The sequence below is a fragment of the Piliocolobus tephrosceles genome, chromosome 6, assembly GCF_002776525.5.
Source record: "Piliocolobus tephrosceles isolate RC106 chromosome 6, ASM277652v3, whole genome shotgun sequence".
Taxonomy (NCBI): domain Eukaryota; kingdom Metazoa; phylum Chordata; class Mammalia; order Primates; family Cercopithecidae; genus Piliocolobus; species Piliocolobus tephrosceles.
In genome coordinates, this window is record NC_045439.1 from 56,757,439 (window position 1) to 56,779,877 (window position 22,439).

Here is a 22,439-nt window from a genome sequence, read left to right on the forward strand (position 1 = left end):
ACATCCCATATCTCCCAGTCCCATGGCATATGCAGCCATACATGTGTTCCTGGAGCAGCTTGAATGCAGGTTGTGGGAGCCAAGGTGGGAAAAAGAACCCTGTCTTCCAAAATTTGGAGATCTGTATTCTGATTGATAATTGCTGCTTCTGATCATGGAGTGCAGATACAGGTGAGTTGTCCTTGTTGCACACCCCACCTCTCATTGTTGGAAGCCCCACCCACTCTAGCTCAAGTGACTTTCAGGGGACTTAAAGGGCAGGTTCCTCTAACTACCCCTTCATTTTTCTTTTCCCCCCTTTTGGAAACCAGATACTAAAGACTAGGACATTCAAAAGCAACTGCATACACAGGGGAAATTAGTTACCGCGTATGCCCAGGGAAAGGCACAGGCTCAGAAAAGACCGTGAAGATCTTAAGTTTACATGTCAGGCTGATCCTTGACATGGAGACATCCTACAACAACTAAAACAAAAAGAAAAAATAGCAAACCCTGGGAAAGAGAGAAATTCTGACTTCCAGAGTTACCACATTACTAGTTTCAAATGTCCAGTTTTCAACAAATCACAAAGTATACAAAGAAATAAGAAAGTACTGGCCATTTAAGGGGGAAAAAATGAAACAGAAACTGTCCTAGAGAAAGACAATATGGCAGCCCTACTCAACAATTACTTTAAAACCACTGTCTTATAAATACTGAAAGAACCAGCAGAAGACCTGCAGAAAGTCAAGAAAAATGACATATAAACAAAATAGAAATTTCAGTAAAAAGATAGGAAACCTAAAAGTAAACCAAAAATAAATTCCACACTGAGCAAGATGGTTCATGCCTGTAACTTAAGCACTTTGGGAAGGTGAAGTGAGAGGATCATTTGTGGCCAGGATTTTGAGGCTGCAGTGAGTTTTGATCATACCACTATACTCTAGCCTGGGCAACAGAGTGAGACCCTATCTTTAAAAGAAGAAAAAAAGAAGCTTAAATATATAATAATTGAAATGAAAAATTCACTAGAGGGCGTCAAAGACAGATTTGAGCCGACAAAAAAAAAAAAAAAAAAAAAAAAATCAGCAAACTTGAAGATTAGGAAAATAGAAATTATCAAGTCATTGAAGAATAGAAAGAAAAAAGATTGAGGAAAACTGAAAACAGCTTAAGGAACTTGTGGGACACCATCAAATGAACCAACACACACACTGTAATAGTTTCAGAAGAAGAAAAGAAAGAGAAAGTGGCAGAGAGATTATTTGTAGAATAACAGCTGAAAACTTCCCAAGTTTGATGAAAGATAGACATCTGAGAAGTTCAACAAATTTCAAGTAGGATGAACTCAGAGACCCACATTGAGACCCATTATAATCAAACTGTCAAAAGCCAAAGACAAAGAAAAATTTGAAAACAACAAGAGAGAAGTGACACATCACATATAAGGGATTATTAACAAGATTTGTTAGCAAATTTCGCATCAGAAACTTTGGAAGCAAAAGAGCAGTGGGCAGACATAGTCTAAGCACTGAAAGAAAAAAAACCTGTCAACTAAAAATCCTATATCCAGCAGCCCGGTCCCTCAAAAATGAGGAAGAAATTAAGATATCCCCAGATAAACAAAAGCTGGAGTTTGTTACCACTAGACCTGCCTTTCAAGAAATGCTAAAGGTAGTGAGTTCTGCATGTTGAAATATGACAAAATAAAAATCTCAGTAAAGGTAAATATATGGGCAATTATTAAAGGTAGTATTATTTTAACAATAGTTTGTAGCTTCATCTTTGGTATTCCATATGATTTAAGAGACTAATACTTTTAAAAAATAATTATAAGTCTAAAAGCTACTATAATAATAATTGTAATTTTGGTCTGTAATTCCACATTTTCTTTTCTATATAATTTAAGAACCTAATGTATTCTTTTTTTTTTTTTTTTCGACAGAGTCTTTCTCTGTTGCCCAAGCTAGAATGCAGTGGCATGATCATGGCTCAATGCAGCCTCAACTTCCTGGGCCTAAGTGATTCTCCTGCTTCAGCCTCCTGAACAGCTGGGGCTACAGGCATGCACCACCACGCCTGGATAATTTTTGCTTTTTTTTTTTTTTTTGGTGGAGACAGGGTTTTGCCATGTTGACCCGAACTCCTGGTCTTGAACTCCAGGGCTCAAGCAGTCCTCCCACCTCATCCTCACAAACTGCTGGGATTATAGGCATGAGTCACCATGTCCAGTTGAGAAACTAGTGCATTTTAAAAAACAGTTACTAGTGTATGTTTTTTGGACACATAATATGTATAATTTTATGATACCAAAAATTGAAAGGGGTGAGGATGGACATGTAAAGGAGAAGAATTTTTGTATGTTATTAAAATTAAACTAGTATACATTCAAATTAGAGTGTTACAACTTTAGAATGTTAAATATAATCTCCATGGTAACCATAAAAAAGCTAGAAGGGAAATGATAAGGGAATTAAAACATTACACTATAAAAATCAACTGAACACAACAGAGAGTAATGTGCAATAATGCAGGAAATGAGAGACAAAAAAGCTATAAGACACACAGAAAACAAACAGCAAAACAAACAAAAGAAGTCACACCTTATCAGTAATTACTTTAAATGTAAACAGATATAAACCCTCCAATCAAAAGATAGAGATTGGCAGAATGAATTTAAAAACATGATCCAACTATATGCTGTCTATAAGAGCTTTGCTTTAGATCCAAAGACACAAGCAGATTGAAAGTGATAGGGTGGAAAAAGATATTCCATGTAAATATAAACCAAAAGAGAGTAGAGGTGGTAATACTAATATCAGAAAAGACAGCCTTTAAAAAATCAAAAAAGTTAACAAAAAACAAAGAACTGGTTTTTTTTTTTAGAGACAGTATCTTGTTATGTTGTCCAGGCTGGAGTATAGCGGCTAGTCACAGGCAAAATCATAGCACATTACAGCCTCAAACTCCTGGGCTCAAGCAATCCTCCTGCCTCAGCCTCTGGAATAGCTGGGACTACAGGCGCATATCACCATACCTGGCTAGGACATCATATACTAATAAAAGTTTTAATACAGCATTTGAATATATAACAATAACAAAAATCTATGTACCTAGGAACACTGTATCAAAATATATGAAGCAAAAGCTGACAGAATTGAAAGAAGAAATGGTTCTATACTAATAGTTGGAGACTTCAATATCCTATTCTCAACAATGGATAAAACAAACAAACAAAAAGGAAATAAAGACGTGCAAAGAAATAGAGAACTCGAACAACACAATATGCCAACTAGACCTAACAGACAAATACAGACACTCTAGCCAACAACAATAGAATACACATTTTTCTCATGTGTACCTGGAACATTCTCCAGATAGACTATAAGGGAGGCCACATATTAAATCTCAATACATTTTAAAAAGATAGATATAATACTAGATATTTTCTTCAATCACAATGAGATGAAGTCGTAAATTAGCAACAGAATGAAAATTGGAAAATTCACAAATTTGTGACAATTAACACAGTCTTAAACAACAAAGGATCAAAGAAATCACAAGAGAAATCATAATATTAATTACAAATCAAAACTACAATGAGATATCACATCACATCACATCCATTAGAATGACAACTATTTTTTTAAAAAACAGAACATAACAAGTGTTGGTGAAGATGTGAAAAAATTTAAACCTGTGTGCACTGTTGATAAGAACACAAAATAGTACAGCCTCTGTGGAAAACAGTATGGCAGTTCCTCAAAATATTAAAAATAGAATTACCATAAGATCCAGCAATTCCACTTCTGGGTATATACCCAAAAGTATTGACAGCAGGGTCTCAAAGGGATACTTGTACACTATGTTCATGGAAGCATTATTCACAACAGCTAAAATGTGAAAGCAACCCAGTGTCTGCCAACAGGTGAATGGATTAAAAAATGTGGTATATACTTACAATGGAATGCTATTCAGCCTTTAAAAAGAAGGAAGCTGTGATATATTCTATAATATGGATGAAACTTGAGGACATTTTGCTATGTGAAATAAGCCAGTCACAAAAAGAAAACTGTATCATTCCACTAACATGCGGTACACAGAGTAGTCAAAATCATAGTTAAAGAAAGTAGAATGGTGGCTGCTAGTAGCCATGAGAAGGAGAGATAAGGAGTTACTGTTTAATGGGAACAGAGTTTCAGTTTTGCAAGATGAAGAGTTCGGGAAATAGACAGTGGTGATAGCTACACAACAATATTTTATTTGTGTACTAGTATCACAGAACTGTACATTTAAAAATGGTTATGATGGTAAAATTTATGTTATATGTATTTTACCACAAATTTTAAAAACTGATAAAAAATGAAGTGTAAAATTTTTAAACCAGATAATATAAAAGACTATTTTATAACTTTGAGGTAAGAGAAGAATTTTTTAAAAATATAAAAAGTACAAGCCATAAAGGAAAATATTGTTTAAATGGACTACACTTAAGCACATAATATATATTTGTTAAAATACACTGTAGAGATCAAAGTCATGCACAAAATGGTAAAAGAGATCTATAAGACAATCAGCAAAGGACTTACATGAAAAATATGTATACAACTCCTACAAAGCAAGAAGAAAAAGATAACCTAATTTTTAAATGGCCAAAGGGCAAACAGACACTGAGGAGGAAATATGAATGGACAATAAATATATGCTCACACCTCACTGGTAATCCGTAAAATGCAGACTGAAACTACAATGAGATGCCATTTCAGATCTATCAGTACCAACTATGGGTAAGGATGTGGAGTAAACAAAATATCTTGTGGAAAAATGCACACTCCGGGTTCTCTTTATTTTAGGCTCTTCAAATGTAAAACTAAATAGTGTATTTTTTAGGGATATATATTTATTTATAGCTAAACTGTAAAAATTATCAAGCGAATTAGAAACTTCAAATTAACGAAAGTGTTTACTTTTGGAGAGGGATAAGAACAGGTTGTGCTGGCCGGGTGCAGTGGTTCACACCTGTAATTCCAGCACTTTTTGGGGCTGAGGTGGGTGGATCACCTGAGGTCAGGAGTTTGAGACCAGCCTGACCAACCTGGGAAAACCCTGTCTCTACTAAAAATACAAAAACTAGCTGGGCATGGTGGCGGGCGCCTGTAATCCCAGCTACTCGGGAGGCTGAGGCAGGAGAATTGCTTGAACCTGGAAGGCAGAGATTGCAGTGAGCTGAGATTGCACCATTGCACTCCAGCCTGGGCAACAGAGCGAGACTCTGTCTCAAAAACAAAACAAAACAGGTTGTCCTTAAGGAGAGGCATACAAGGTGTGACAAAATATTGACAATGTTCCATTTCTTTGGCTGGGGGTCACGGGTGCTCGTTCTTTTTAAAAAACTGAACACATATGTTTTATATGTTCTTTTGTATACATATGTTTCATAAGAAATTTTTATATAAAAGAGGAAGACCCTCCAAATCTAAAATCTTTTTTTTATTACTGGAAGTACCACATGGTGGATTATTTCCCTGGTGATCATAGGTTCTGCTTACAGTGTAGTCACTGATTGTAAAGATAATAAAGGCTGCAGAGTCTGAAATGGAACAAAGGTGTAACCCATGAGTCATCAAGACAAGGTAAGCAGATGTTAAGTATAAAAAATATATATCTATAGGAAAAGTATATTTGAAAAGATGCAGGGAAGGCAACTTAAGTTAAAAAATGTAGGGAAGGAAAATCTACAGTACATGTCTTATATACAGTACACATCACACAGTACATGTATGAGCCAGTAGAAAATTATTATTTTTTTTGAGATGAAGTCTCATTCTGTCACCCAGCCTGGAGTACAGTGGTGCAATCTCAGTTCACTGCAACCTCCGGCTCCTGGGTTCAAGTGATCCTCCTGCCTCAGCCTCCCTAGTAGCTGGGATTACAGGTGTGCACCACCATGCCCAGCTAATATGGGGTGGGGTTTTTTTGTTTTATTTATTTATTTACTTACTTACTTACTTACTTACTTACTTACTTACTTTGAGACGGAGTCTCGCTCTGTGACCCAGGCCGGAGTGCAGTAGTGCAGTCTCGGCTCACTGCAACCTCTGTCTCCTGGGTTCACGCCATTCTCCCGCCTCAGCCTCTTGAGTAGCTGGGACTACAGGCGCCCGCCACCATGCCCGGCCAATTTTTTTATATTTTTAGTAAAGACAGGGTTTCACCGTGTTAGCCAGGCTGGTCTCAAACTCCTGACCTCAGGTGATCCGCCCACCTCGGCCTCCCAAAGTACTGGGATTATAGGCATGAGCCACCATGTCCAGTGAAGACCCAATAGAAATTTTATATTGTTTTAAGAGAATTAGGTATATAGAAGATGAGGTAGGTAAAAAGGGACAAACAGTCTCATTTTAAGAAAAATAGAATATAGCCAATTGGAAAAGAAAGAATAGCATGAGGTAACCATAGCACACTCAAGATTGTTTTAAATATTTCCTCAAAACCAGAAACCTAAAAATTAATTTTCCACAAACACCTTTTCAACAACTGGGCATTTCCTACACTTACTATGAAGCCAAGATAGTGATTTTTAAAGGCAGTCAAAGCTGCACTTTAGTGCAAATACTATTTTTCTTCTTCTTCTTCTTCTTCTTTTTTTTTTTTTTTTTTTTTTTGAGACAGAATCTCACTCTGTCGCCCAGGCTGGAGTACAGTGACACGATCTTGGCTCACTGCAACCTCTGCCTCCAGGGTTCAGGTGATTCTCCTGCCTAAGCCTCCCAAGTAGCTGGGATTACAAGTGTGTGCCACCATGCCCGGCTAATTTTTTGTATTTTTAGTAAAGACGGGGTTTCACCAGGATGGTCTCCATCTCCTGACCTCCTGATCTGCCTGCCTCAGTCTCCCAAAGTGCTGGGATTACAGGCATGAGCCACCGCACCCCGCCTAGTGCAAATACTATTTTTCTAAAGCAATTTCGCACTATCTGTTTCTGTCACGTTGTAGAAAACTCAAATTCCCAGGTGATATCCCAAGTTTTTAAGCAACTTTGACAAAAACAAACAAACAAAGTATGCATTTCTGTTTTGTTTCTGGTAGTACTTAAGCTGTAGCCCAGCAGTGAAAGACTGCTTTCTGGGCTACTGTTTCTGACACTTACCTGTCCCCTTTATTTTCCACACTAGCACATTCTTTGCCTACTTATCTAGTCCAAGTGATCACATTTATAGAGCATTGATGTCTTATATCAGCTTAATCCTAGATAAGCTTGTTGTGGTACCTTTTGGCATACTAGTCCTTGCCCTCATCACATGGACTGTGGAAGCAAACAACCCTGAATTTGAATACTAGATTTATAACCTAGAAACTATGGTACCTCTGGCAAGTCACTTATGCTCTCTGAATCTCAGATCCCCTATACATTCAAATGATTCATAATAATACTAATGCCTATTTTGGAAGACTTGATTTTCATATGCTTAAATTTATTCAAACATCTTAAGGGTAGATTTAGGTACGGGTGGTAGGATGCTCAGTTCTACTCAGACTTGCTTCCCGGTTTTATCTCTGAGTATGGTCTTCAAACATCACCCTCAATTCTAGTAGTTAGCAGAGATGCTTTTCTGCTGTCTAGCTTTCATGGCCCCTGTAAGACCTACAGGCCTCTAGCTACTAAGATAAAAACACCTGTTATATGGTCCTTAGGATCCTTATCTAAATTTTAGCTCTCAGGCTGATTTTGCAAATATCTTTCTTGCCCTTTTCTTGGAAATCACCATATTTTCCCATTCTGGATTGTCTACCTTGATGCCTTTTTCTTTCTAACTTGTCTGAAAAATACTTACTTAGCTAGATAAGGCCAGTTCGCTGTCTTTTTTTTTTTTTTTTTTTTTTTGAGACAAAGTCTCGCTGTCGCCCAGGCTGGAGTGTAGTGGCACGATCTCGGCTTACTACAAGCTCTGCCTCCCGGGATCACGCCATTCTCCTGCCTCAGCCTCCCGAGTAGCTGGGACTACAGGCGCCTGCCACCGCGCCTGGCTGATTTTTTGTACCATTTTTTTTTTTTTTTTTTTTTTTAGTAGAGACGGGGTTTCAACGTGTTAGCCAGGATGGTCTTGATCTCCTGACCTTGTGATCTGCCCGCCTTGGACTCCCAAAGTGCTGGGATTACAAGCGTGAGCCACCATACCCAGCCGACTGGCTTATTTTTTAAGCTCTCATAAGATTTTTCTCATGACAGACCTCTGTCTACTACAAGGATCTGTTTTCTCTATTATCTTCACACCCCACCCCATTCTCTCCATAAAAACATTCCACAATATCATGTTATAGAAAATAAATTAGGAAAAAACCCCAGGTTCTAATTTCAGTCCTTTTACTTACCAAATATGTGACTTTCACCAAATCATTTAACTCACCTCTGAGTTAGTTTTTTTATCTGCAAAATAGTGATATGCCCTAAGATACATAATTACTTAAGAGGTTGAAGATCAAATGCAATAATGCAGATGAATATGCATTGAAACTGTAGTTCTATAATATAATACAGAAGGTATTAACCATTCAACAAAGAGATAGAATAGAAGATAAGGGAATCTGAATTCAAACTGCCAGAGCAGGAATCCTGGGTCAATCATCTACTAGCTATACCTTTTAACATGTAAAATGAGGATTACAGCATCTCTTTCATATGACATTAGCTTAATGATGTTGGCTACTATTGCTGTTACTAAATGCCTACTATGTGTTAGTCATTCTACTAGATACTGGTAATAAAATGGAATTAAGACTGACAGGGCTAACATCTTTGCCAAAACTTCTATCTCCTACTCCATCTACTACATTTTTCTAAGTCATTTATGTCATATATACTTTACAGCAAAGAAAAATCTGAGTAGTAAAGCATTTCCATAGAACATCAAGATAAGAATCCAGAATTCCACTATTTCTTTTCTATAATAATTTCCAGTGAACACTATAGTGATTCTAGTACTTCTTTTCCTAATCCATCCCTTGAGTTGAAACTTTCCTGATGATTTCTGGGTAAACTATCTGGGATGTTTCTATCAAATGTAAATAATCCAAGGTAGTATTTCTCAAAATAACACCTAAAGACCATCTGCTTCCCAATCACCTAAAATGCTAATTAAAAGGCAGATTCCTAGGCCCTCTTTCAGATCTGTTGATTTCAAAGCTCTGGCTAAAAGATGGGAGAGTCTGCATTTCTAATAAGTCTCTGCGTGATTTTTATGAAAACGTGATGTGAGAACCATGTTTCCAAGAGGAAAAAACTTCCACTACATAAGAAGTTTATAAGGCCGGGCGTGGTGGCTCATGCCTGTAATCCCAGCACTTTGGGAGGTCTGAGGCGGGCGGATCACGAGGTCAGGAGATCCAGACCATCCTGGCTAACATGGTGAAACCCCGTCTCTACTAAAAATACAAAAACATTAGCCGGGCGTGGTGGTGGGCACCTGTAGTGCCAGCTACTCGGGAGGCTGAGGCAGGAGAATGGCGTGAACCCAGGAGGCAGAGCTTGCAGTGAGCTGAGATGGCATCACTGCACTCCAGCCTGGGCGACACAGCGAGACTCCATCTCAGAAAAAGAAAAAAAAGAAAAGTTTATAACCAAAGGAAATTCTGCGCAATAATGATCCAAAACTTCATGAAGGAGAAAATTTTTAATCCTCAGAATACATTTTCACATGCCTCTGTTAACAGGGTGGAGACAAACTACTCATGGAGATTGAGACCAAAAGTGACTTGAATATGTGCACCCTAACTCTGTGTGTTCCATAAATTCCTATTCTAGAGGCCAAGAGAACGGGTGGAAATGGGGATACACTGCAAATGCTTACTTAAATTTCAGAAGAAGCAAATAAAACGTATCGCAATAGTCAGATCTGTTAAAACTGAAGTTTCATGATCTCAGAAAATGGAACCACTTTCTCTTAAACTCAGCCAAGTCATGACAGATCTCTCCGCTCCAACTCTCCATGCCTACCACAAACCTTGGATAATCTCCCAAATGTAAACCTTGCCTACCGGATCCTGTGACCATTAGAACAATCAGAGGCAAGGAGATACACGGTCTTTTCATTAAAGTAAACTGAAATAACTAATTAAAATTTACATTTGTGCCTCTTGGTCAAATAAACAGTTATAGAAGAGCTCTCACTGAGATGTGGAAGAGAATCAAGCAGCTCTGAACTTTTCAAATAATAACAACTGTTATTTCCAAATAACAATTCCTAAATAACAAGCTGATGAACAAAATATTTCTTTACCCACCAAGCCACAGTAGCCTGAGACACTCTCTGGTTCAGATAATAAAATAAATGCCTTAGAGAGCTTTCGTTCCTAAGATGCTGGTGAGTTTAGCACTGTGACTGCAAGAAATCGGGAACCTACGACAAAAAGACGCCCAGCCTGCCCACACTAACCGTCCAGAACTAGGTCTGGAGCAGCAAAGCGGGCGGGGCCGCGATTTCTCCCGCATCGCTGCGCCCGTTCTTCTCCGCCTGCGTGAGCACCGCCCACCCACTCGCGGTGTGAACATACTGGGTCTCGCCTCTCCTTTCCCCTCCCCTCGGCCTGGTGCTGAATCATGAGCCCAATGTCTCCAAAAGGTAAAATCAAAGAACAAAGCCACCCTTGGGGCTGGTCTGAATGGGGTACCGCGTCGGGGTGGGGCAGAAGGCTGGAAACCACAACTTTGCTCCCCTTCTTCCCCAATTTCCCCACCTACCCCCCAAATTAAGAGGAGTACTGCAGTGCTCAGGAATTCTCAAGAGGGTGGCCCTTCTCCCCGTTGCTCCGGTCTGCTACGGTCCGTCGGGAACCCCGCGCGCTCCGCCTCATTGTTTCAGCGCGCCGCCCGCCGCCGGGAGCCCGCGCCCTGCAGGGCCAGCGAGTTGGCGGCTCCCGGGGAGGGGGTTGGGGCTTGGCCTGCTCTAGATCCCCGACCCATCGCCCCTCTGGGGCCGAGTAACAACAGCCCCCTGCCCACCCCCATAGCCTTCCTCCCAACTGATCGCTAAGGCGGAACCACAAGTCCCCGCAGGCGCCTGGTGGGTGCTGTCCAAATGCTGGGAGGAGGCGGCAGGGGGGTGGGGAAGAAGGAGCTGGAGGCCCGGCCTGCGCGAAGCTGCAGCCCTCGCCCCGACAGCGCGATTCGGTGACGCGGGTACCGCTCGGCCATGGTTCCTCCGCCCAAACAGGGAGCAGCTCGGCTACGGCCCGTCTCCCAGCCGTGGACGCAGGCAACGAGCAGTCCTTGGCCCTCCCTGTCTCCTGAAGCAGAAAGCAGAGGGCCAGACCCCGTGCAGGCTGCAGAAGTTCTCATTTGCTACTCACCCCAACTGTTTCTGTCCCTGCGGTTCTTGGCCATGGTGGTCCAGGACCTGGTGGCGGTGAGGCGCTGTCACTGCGCTCGCTGCCTTCTCCGGGGCCGCAGGTTGCTGGCGGTGGGAGGCTCCGTGCCCGCGCTGGGCGCAGTTCGCTCAGACTCTGAGGATGTTGCTGTGGCGCTGGTGGGAAGGAGTGGGGAGGAAAAGGGAGGAGAAAGCAGATGAACCAAGCTCAGCATCACAAGCCCGAGTTCACACAAATACCAGCGTCACACCCTCCCTACCTCAGCCCACCCCCAGAGCGTGAAGACAGTGATAGACCATGTACTGCAACATTTTCAACGGAAAACGCACACAAATAAACAGTACCCCCCTCGCACCCACTCTCAAAGAATTTAACACCGTTATCAGAAATAAACAAACCGATATACTGCATGATTCTGGATGTTCAAATACCTGTTTCAAGCACGGTTATACATTAGCACAAACAAGCTGGCAACATTCGTATAGCCAAAGTAGCTAAAATAATGTGCATTTATCTACCAGGCGCCCATTTTTTTTTCCATTTTAAAAGCAAGGTCATGTTAGTAAAGAGGGTATCATGCATTTTTGTATATGTATACTGAGTAGTTTGTCTTAAAATTAGAATAGCAAAATTTATATCAAGAAGATCAAGATAAATGAAAGCTGTAGATTCATTGTAATCTGTAACTCAATACCCACTGGGTAAAATTTCCCACTAGATTTGCAAAGATAAGGTCCAGACTGATAGTCCAATAGCAATTATTTGAGCTGAAATCATACTACATAGTCTGGGTGGGCCCTGGCAGCCATAAAGGTTGCAGACAATTTTGAAGGGAAAAGAAAAAAATAAAAAATATTTTCAATCTTTCCCTTTTCACTGCTTTCTTTCTCTCTGCTACAAACTTAGTTGTTTTCAGTAACCTGGAAACACTCTCCCTTTATACTACCTCCACCTCAAGATACCATCATCCCATCCCTTACAGTTTCCTCCTGCCATTTGGTTGTTACCCGCACTCTCTACTGATCGGTTCTTAGGAGATCACTGCCAGCCTTGTAATTACCAGATCCACGATCTCTGCTAATTCCTAATCGTAAGCAACTCCTCAGGCTACACTCTCTGAATGTAATTTACTTTGATGGCTTCAGACAGAACCTCCATGCTGATGATTCCCAAATCTATACTTCTAGTCTTCTGCCCTCTAGAAGAGAGGACATCATACGAGAGGTGTGTTTATAACTGCCTAAGGTTATCCTCACATTGTTTTCCTCCGGACATTTCAACATCAACATATCTGAAAATAAACTCCCCCATCACTGCCAAATCTTATGCATTATATTTCAGTTACTGGTTCTAGTGACCGCAGAGCTGTGAACACCATAACCGAGTTTACACCATGGTTTTAAAGAGGTCTGTGCTCAACATAGTTGAAACGACATTAATGAAACAACATGGGAAGACAGACATTATCTCATCCCTGTACCTATAAACCAAGTTCATAGAACAAAACAGAAGTGTGGTCTGCTTTTCTTCTTATATTCCTTTACTATCATTCTCAGCTTACATTCCAGCCTGAAAATCCCTTTCATATGAATCCCATTTTTAAGAGTACAATAGATTACACACAAAAAAAGGAAAAATTTATATAATGCAACACCTATGCCTAATTAAAAAAGAAATTAATTTTTTAAGAAACTGTTGCCTTTATAATTAGTAAGTAATCTGCAGGTGAATACTTTGAGACTGCATGAATCACACACACACACACGCAAAAATGCTTAAATAAATAGCCCTCTGTATAAGACTTTTTGTACTGTTGGCCAATAACTTTTCATCCATTGATTTTAGCATTCATTGATCCTTGCCTGAATCAATTTCATATTAGTGATTTTTAAATGGAAACTTTAAAATAATTGTATTTTGTTTGTTTGCTTTCCAGATAGAGTTTCCCTCTGTCGCCCAGGCTGGAGTGCAGTGGCGTGACCTCAGCTCACTACAACCTCTGCCTCCCAGGTTCAAGTGATTCTCATGCCGCAGCCTCTCAAGTAGCTGGGATTACTGGCAGTCGCCAGCACGCCTGGCTGTTTTTGTATGTAGAGACGGGGTTTCTCCATGTTGCCCAGGCTGGTCTCAAACTCATGAGCTCAAGCGATCTGCCCACCTCAGCCTCTTGATGTCATGTCTTTTAAATTAAGTAGCTGGCATTCCCTCTCCAACTTTTCTATGTTGAGTCCCACTATAAATTAATGGAAACTTTTGTTAAAAACTGTGTTATGCATCACCATTCTTTTTAATGCCTAAATTGCCCTAAATTTGGCCGAGGGTCAGCTCGTGTGTCCTTTTAACATTGTTCCTTTTTGTCTTTGAGCAGTTCCCTGTATTCTGGTACAAGAAAATGTTTCAGGTGTCCTTTGTATTTTCCCTTAGAACTAAAATAGCCATTTCTCCAAGATGCTCTGACTCCTTTTAATGAGAAAAGGTGTTTAGAAACCAAGACATGGGTGCTAGTTGTGCTCATTGCTGGCTGAAGTATCACTGTTTCTAGACCCTTTCAGTGGACATTGCTAGAACACATTTTTTAAATCATAAGTTTAATCTACTCTGAAGAAATACCTTCAATACTATGAAAATATAAACATATGTGGTTATTTATTACAGTACTTTTTGTTATTGTAAAATGCTGGAAACGACCTAAATGCCCATCTATAGATGAGTGGTTGAGTACATTATAATACATATATGCAATAAAATGTTACATAGGTGTGAAAAAGAATATAGAAGATCTTTATAAGCTAATACAGAGTGATTTCCAGAATACAATGTTAAATGTGAAGGAAAAATTGCAAATAGTACACCAGTCCTGGAAAGAGAAAAGGATATGAAACAAAGTATCCATTCATCTGTGAAAAATAACTACAGCAAGAATAAACCAGAAACCAATAAGATTGGTCACCTGTGGGAGATGGGTGGGAATAGGGTAGAAATAATGGAAGAATGGTAAGAGGGTAGTAGGGGCTAGGGGGACTGATATTTCTCTAAGTGTAATGCTTTTATATAACTCTGAGTCTTAGAACAGTAATGTTTCACTTTCTTCAGAATAAGTTTAAAAATGCTTACTATGATGACTATAATCAAAAAGATAATAACAAGTGTTGGTGAGGATGTGGAGAAATTGGCACCCTCATAAACTGCTGATGGAAATATAAAATGGTGCAACCACTCTGGGAAAAAGTCTGGCAGTTCCTCAAAAAGTTAAACATAGAATTACCATATACATTAGCACTCCCAGATATATACTCTAAAGAAATTACAATATATGTTCACAGAAAAACTTGTACAGGAATATCCATAACAGCATTATTCATAATAGCCAAAACGTGGAAACAATCCCAGTGCCAAATAACTAGTGAATGGATAAACAAAAAGTAGTATGTCCATATACTAGAATATTATTTGGTCATAAAAAGTTATTGAGTACCAATATATGCTACAACATGGATGGAACTTGAAAACATTATAGTAAATGAAAGTAGCCAGCCACAAAGACCACATATTATATGATTCCATTTACATGAAATTTATAGAATAGGTAAATCTAAAGAGGCAGAAAGTATATTAATTGTTTCTTAGGGATGGAGGAAAGGAGTGGGAGGCTGGGGAGAAATTGGAGAGTGACTGCTAATGAGTATGAGGTTTCTTTGGGGGGCAGTGAAAATGTTTTAGAATTCATCATGAAATCAACTTTGCACAACTCTTTGGGTATACTAAAAACCACTGGATTAGGCTGGGTGCAGTGGCTCATGCCTGTAATCCCAGCACGTTGGGAAGCTGAGGTGGGAGGATCACTTGAGGCCAGGAGTTCGAGACCAGCCTGTATAACATAGAAAGACCCCATCTCTATAAAAAAAAAAAAAAATAAAAAAAAAAGAAAAACTAGCCAGGTGCAGTGATGTGCACCTGTAGTCCCAGCTACTCAAGAGGCTGAGGTGGGAGGATCCCTTGAGTCCAGGAGTTCAAGGATTCAGGCCACTGCACTTCAGCCTAGATGACAGAGTGAGACTCTGTCTCAAAAAATGAAACAAAACAAAAAACTCCACTGAATTGTAAAATCTAAGCTGGTGAATTGTATGGTATGTGAATTATGTCTCAATACAAATGTTTTTTAAAAGTCAAAGGTCAAGTTCATTTTAAATCAGAATAAAAGAAGAAAAGGTATTACTCCATTTGAACTTTAGTACTTTAAATCCTCTCTCTTCTTGACTCTTCTGGGATGTTACTCCACAAACTATTCTCTTCCCCCTGCATCCTCAATTCTTTTTTCTTCCATTGGTTCTTTCACCATGCTTATTTTCCTCCATCATAAGTAAAGGGGTCCCTCAATCAGAAGTTTCTCAATAGTTGATGGTTCAATTTGCTCCTTCCCTTTATAAATAGCAATCTTAGAAAAATATTTATGTCAATTAGAATGCTTTTGGTGGTAACTCAAAATGGCTTAACCAAAAAATGACATTTACATTCATACAACAATTTGTTTAAAGATAGATTGGTTCTATGGTGGTAAATTCATCAGCTCAGTGGTATCATGGACTATACTAGTTAGGATATAGCTTTGGCTGCTATAAAAATTACAATGGCTGAAATAAGACAAATATTTATTTTGGTCTTATGAAAATAATCTGAGCATAAGTCATCCAGGGATAATACTGTGGCTTTAAAATATGAAGGAACTGGCCGGCCATGGTGGCTCACGCCTGTAATCCCAGCACTTTGAGAGGCCAAGGTGGGCAGATTGCCTGAGCTCAGGAGTTTGAGACCAGCCTGGGCAACATGGTGAAACCCTGTCTCTACTAAAAACTACAAAAAAAATTTAGCTGGGCTGGGTGGCATGCTATAGTCCCAGCTATAGTCCTGTAGTCCCAGCTATTCAGGAGACTGAGGCAGGAGAATTGCTTGAACCCAGGAGGCGGAAGTTACAGTGAGCCGAGATCACACCACTGCACTCCAGCCTGAGCGAGACTCCATTTCAAACAAAACGAAACAAAACAAAACAACAACAAAATGAAGGAACTGAAGTTCTTCATGCCTTCTTCCATCTTTCACTCAGGGCTTCCATCATATGTTCCATGATGGCTGCTCTAGCATGGGCATTCACATTTTCATTCTAGCCATACAGAAGGGTAAAAGAGAAGAAGTGAATATATCCATTTTCTCTAAGGGTACAATCCAGAAGGTGCACACATCATCTCCACTCAAATACCATGTCCCACCTCACTGATAAATTTTTTTATCAATGAAAAATTTGTTGCATACCATGTATGTAACAAAAATTTGGGGGTCTAATACTAAACAAAGAAGGGAAACACACATTGGAAAATAACCAGAAGATTTTGCCAAAAAGACAAAGGTGCACTCTACCATCTTCAGTGTGTTGATGTTAAGAGAAAAATCCAGGATTGTATAGAAAAATGTTCTCCCAAGCTGGGAGGGAACCAAGAGACTGAAGAATGACTCAGACAAGTCAAGCTCAGCGAGTGGATGAGTTTGTGAGACTTATACAGGACACTTCTGGGCAGCAGCAGGACAGCTCTAGAGATCCATGCCACCTCCCATCTCTAAACTGCTTTTAAACAATTTTTCTGTAACTTCTTTGCCTACTGCGTTTGAGCAATGAGACTGTTTTCCTTGGTAAGTACTCAGATATCATCTGAGATGTTTGGGTTCTCAGGGACACCTGCTCCTCCAGTGGGCATCATGGTCTTGGCTCACTGTCCAGCCTTCCCCGTTCAAGCAGTGGACGTACACTCTAAGTAACCTGGTGGGGACACATCACACTACAATCCACCCCATTCCCCAGCTCTCATATTCTTCCCACCAATCTTGCATGAGAGTTCTTGAGTGGTGTATGAGGGGAAGAACTATACAGACCTATAATGTATAGCTATGGCTTGTGTGTACAAGCCACATCTACAGTATACAAAACATCATAAAAAGCAGAAACTAACTACAATTATGATGCCTGTTAGCAAAATGTAACTTCAATGGGTAGGTAAGGTGTGTAACCAATTTGAGAATGAGTCAAAGAAACCTAATTAGGTTATATAATGTATTTGAGTTGACAAATGATTTAAAACATTTGTGACACTGTTCTCTTCATCAGGCATATAGGCACAACAGGTAGTGCCTGTAAGGGTACATACTGGTTTTTGTGGCTTAAAAAAAAACTTTTTAAAAATTTTAATAGTTTTTGGGGACCAGATGGTTTTTTGTTACATGAATAAGTTCTTTAGTGGTGATGTCTGAGATTCTGCTGCACCTGTCACTGGAGCAGAGTACACTGTACCAAACATGCAGTCTTTCATTGCTCACCCTTCTGACCATTTGCTCCGAGTCCCCAAAGGCCATTATATCATTCTTATGCCTTTGCATCCTCATTGCTTAACTCTCACTTTTAAGGGAGAACATAACAATATTTGGTTTTCCATTGCTGAGTTACTTCACTTAGAATAATGGCCTCCAACTCCATCCAAGCTGCTGCAAAGACCATTATTTTGTTCTGTTTTATGGCCAAGTAATATTCCATGGTGTATATATACCACATTGCCTTTATCCACTCATTGATTGATGGGCATTTAGCTTGGTTCCATATCTTTGCCATTTTGAATTGTGCTGCTATAAACATGCGTATGCATTTGTCTTTTTCATATAATGACTTATTTTCCTTTGGGTAAACACCCAGTAGTGGGATTGCTGGGTCAAATGGTAGTTCTACTTTTAGTTCTTTAAGGGGTATCCATATCGTTTTCCATAGTGGTTGTACTAGTTTACATTCCCACCAGCAGTGTGAAAGAGCTCTCTTTTCACCACATCCAAGCCAACATCTATTTTTTTAAAAAAATTTTAAATTATGGCCATTCTTGCAGGAATGAGGTTGTATCTTACTGTGGTTTTGATTTGTGTTTCCCTTATAGTGATTTTGAACATTTTTTCGTATGTTTGTTGGCTGTCTGTGTATATTTTTTCAAGAATTGTCTAATTGTCTATTCAGTGACTACAGGCACACGCCACCATGCCCAGCTAATTTTTTGTATTTTTAGTAGAGACAGGGTTTCACCATGTTGGCCAGGCTGGTCTTGAACTCCTGACCTCCAGTAATCTACCCACCTCAACCTCTCAAAGTGCTGAGATTATAGGCATGAGCCACCATGCCTGGTCCCATTTATTTACTTTTGTTTTCGTTGCATTTGCTTTCAGATTCTTAGTCATGAATTCTTTGCCTAAGCCAATGTCTAGAAGAATTTTTCTGATGTTATCTTCTACAATCTTTATAGTTTCAGTTCTTAGATTTAAGTCTTTGATCCATCTTGAGTTGATTTTGATATAAAGTGAGAGATGAGGATCCAGTTTCATTCTTCTACATGTGGCTTGCCAGTTATCCCAGCACCATTTATTGATAGGGTATCCTTTCCCCACTTTATGTTTTTTTTTTTTTTGCTTTGTCGAAGACCAGTTAGTTGTAAGTATTTGGCTTTATTTCTGGGTTCTCTATTCTGTTCCATTGGTCTACATGCCTATTTTTATAGCAGTACCACGTTGTTTTGGTAACTATAGCCTCACAGTAAAATTTGAAGTCAGGTACTATGATGCTTCCAGATACGTTCTTTTTCTTAGTACTGCTTTGGCTATGTGGGCTCTTTTTTGATTCCATATGAATTTTAGGATATTTTTCTAGTTCTTTGAAGAATGATGATGGTATTTTGATGGGAATTGCATTGAATGTGTAGATTGCTTTTGGAAGTATGGTCATGTTCACAATATTGATTCTACCTATTCATAAGCATAGGATGTGTTTCCATTTGTTTGTGTCATCTATGATTTCTTTCAGCAGTGTTTTGTAGTTTTTCTTGTAGAGATCTTTCACCTCCTTGGTTAAGTATGTTCATAAGTATTTTATTTAATTAATTTTTTTGCAGCTGTTGTAAAAGGGATTGAGTACTTGATTTGATTCTCACTTTTGTAATTATTGGTGTAGAGCAACGCTACTGATTTGTGTACATTGATTTTGTATCCTGAATACTGAGTTCATGTATCAGGTCTAGGAGATTTTGGGATGAGTCTTTAGGGTTTTCTAGGTACATGATCATATTAACGGCAAACAGCAACAGTTTGACTTCCTCTTTTCCAATTTGAATACTCTTTACTTTTCTTTTGTCTGACTGCTCTGGCTAGGATTTCCAGTACTATGTTGAGTAGAATTGGCAAAAGTGGGTATTGTTGTCTTGTTCCAGTACTTTGGGGGAATGCTTTCAACTTTTCTTTGTTCGGTATTATGTTGTCTGTTGGTGTGTCATAGATGGCTTTTATTACTTTGAGGTATGTCCCATCTATGACAATTTTTTGAGGGTTTTTATCATAAAAGAATGCTGGATTTTTTTTTTTTTTTTTGTGAGACGGAGTCTCGCTGTCACCCAGGCTGGAGTGCAGTGGCCGGATCTCAGCTCACTGCAAGCTCCGCCTCCTGGGTTCACGCCATTCTCCTGCCTCAGCCTCCCGAGTAGCTGGGACTACAGGCACCCGCCACCTCACCCGGCTAGTTTTTTTGTATTTTTAATAGAGACGGGGTTTCACCGTGTTAGCCAGGATGGTCTCGATCCCCTGACCTCATGATCCGCCCATCTCGGCCTCCCAAAGTGCTGGGATTACAGGCTTGAGCCACCGCGCCCGGCCAAGAATGCTGGATTGTATCCAGTGCTTTTCCTGTGCCTACTGAGATGATCATATAATTTTTGTTTATGTGTCATGTTACATTTATTGATTTGCATGTTAAACCATCCCTGAATCCCTGGTATGAATCCACTTCATCATGATATATTATCTTTTTGATAAGCTGTTAGATTTGGAAAGCTAGTATTTTGTTATGATTTTTTGCATCTTTGATGATAATGCAGCCCATTATCCTCAGGGATAATGGTCTGTAGTTTTCTTTTTTTGTTATGGCCTTTCCTGGTTTTGGTATTGGGGTAACACTGCCTTCATCGAATGATTTGGGGAGGATTCCATCTTTCTCTATCTTTTGAAATAGTTTCAGTAGAACTGGTACCAATTCTTCTTTGAATGTCTGATACAATTCGGCTATGAATTCATCTGGTCCTGAAAGGAATTTTTAGCAATTTTTAAATCACTGATTCAATCTCACAGCTTGTTATTGGTCTGTTCAGTTTCTATTTCTTCCTGATTTAATCAGGAGGGTTGTACATTTCCAGGAATTTATCCATCTCCTTTAGACTTTCTAGTTTGTGTACATAAAGGTGTTCATAGTAGCCTTGAATGATCTTTTGTATTTCTGTAGTATCAGTTGTAATATCTTCTGTTTTGTTTCTAATTGAGCTTATTTGGATCTTTTTTCTTCTTTTCTTAGTTAATCTCACTAATGGTCTATCAATTTTATCTTTTCAAATAAATAGCTTTTTGTTTCGTCTGTCTTTTGTATTTTTTTGTTTCAATTTCACTTAGTTTCTGCTGTGATCTTTGTTAATTTTTTTTTCTGCTGGGTTTGGGTTTGGTTCTTGTTTCTCTAGTTCTTGAGGTATGATGTTAGGTTGTCTATTTGTGCTCTTTCAGACTTTTTGATGTAAGCATTTAATGCTATGACCTTTCCTCTTAGCACCATTTTTGCTGTATCCCAGAGGTTTTGATAAGTTGTATCACTGTCGTTCAGTTCAAAGAATTTTTAAATTTCCATCTTGATTTCATTGTTAACCCAAAGATCATTCAAGAGCAGATTATTTAATTTCTATGTATTTGTATAATTTTGAGGGCTCCTTTTGGAGTTATTTTCCAGTTTTATTTCACTGTGGTCTGAGAAGGTACTTGATATGATTTTTATTTTCTTAAATTTATTGAGACTTGTTTTGTGGCCCAATGGCACATATCTTTGAGTCTCTATTGCATTGGCAATCAGGCCTCCATGCAGAGACAATCCTTAGTGAGCCTGGGTTGCCTTATTGGTGCCGTTGAACCAGTCACTCCAGTTCTGTCAGGCAAAAGGCAGAATATCCCAAGGCATACCATTACTACTTAACAGGGGGAGGTATCCACATACCCCACAATAGGACTGGTTGCTGGCTGCTGTTGTAGTCACAGCCTAGTTCAGAAGATATTACCAGCTGCCATGGGTAGCAGAAACAAGGCAAACACAGGTGTTCAATAGAGACCCTCATGGGTATAGCCACCCTTGTAACCTTATTACTGCTATATTTTCTCCCATTGGCCCTATTAGTGAGGCTGCCACAGGCTTCAGTTCTGGCTTACAGTACCACACATGGCTTCCCTCTCTAAGAGTGGGCATAGTAGCCAATTGGTAAGCTTCCAGCCTTGCCTATGCACTCTGCACTATGACCACTCCAGCAGGTATCAGTGCTGCTGATGTTGATATCATAAGGCTCTCAGACCTCCCTCTAAGAGTACATACAGCCAGGATCACCTATCCTCTGGCAGTCTTCATTCACCCTCCAGCATCATAAAACCAGTCCAGTATAGGGGCACTTTCCAGCTCAACTTCAGGTCCATGTAGCCATCGCCAATTGGCAGATCCACTGGTGTTCTTAGAAGCACAGCATGGCTTCTGCTTCAGAAGCATGACTCAGTGTCTCAGAGGTAGCGCTGAGAGTTTGCAGGGCATATTTTACAGGCCCATTCACAGGGAGTGATGCCAAGTGTGTTAGTGGGTAACTCATTTAAAATTTGTATGGCTTCAGGGAGATTCTTAGTCCAGAAACTTAGCCATTCTGGGACAGTGCATGTAATTGGGTTTTTAACAGGCCATGATTTTTTTTCTGAGTCCTGCCCCTGTTGGGATATATGGTAGTGGAACCCCCAGTCTATGTTTTGTTCTGATGCCCAGTGTTGGATATTGTGGCCCACGAATGGGAGCCCTGATCATTATATGTTCTTCATAGCATGCCATATATGACACTAAGAGCAGTCAGACACTTAACGGTCTCCAGCTGGGTGGCATGTTTTATTGGGAAGGCCTGTAGTAGCCCCACTGTTGTGTCCACAGAGGTTAAGGTATGCCTTTCCCCACCATTCCAGGCCAGAGG

General features: G+C 39.7%; 1 protein-coding gene across 2 annotated transcripts in view; it reads right to left on the minus strand.

Annotated features, from left to right (window-relative positions):
- Positions 1–22,439, minus strand: part of ATL1 (atlastin GTPase 1) — a 100,584-nt gene that overhangs the window by 62,136 nt on the left and 16,009 nt on the right. The window contains exon 2 of one of the 2 annotated variants that reach the window (XM_023222600.1): positions 11,326–11,498. In XM_023222600.1, the coding sequence (XP_023078368.1) occupies positions 11,326–11,359 (34 nt within the window). In that variant the 5' untranslated portion in view covers positions 11,360–11,498. Of the gene's footprint in view, positions 1–11,325; positions 11,528–22,439 lie in introns of those variants that run through there. The other variant, XM_023222599.2, reaches the window with a different exon arrangement.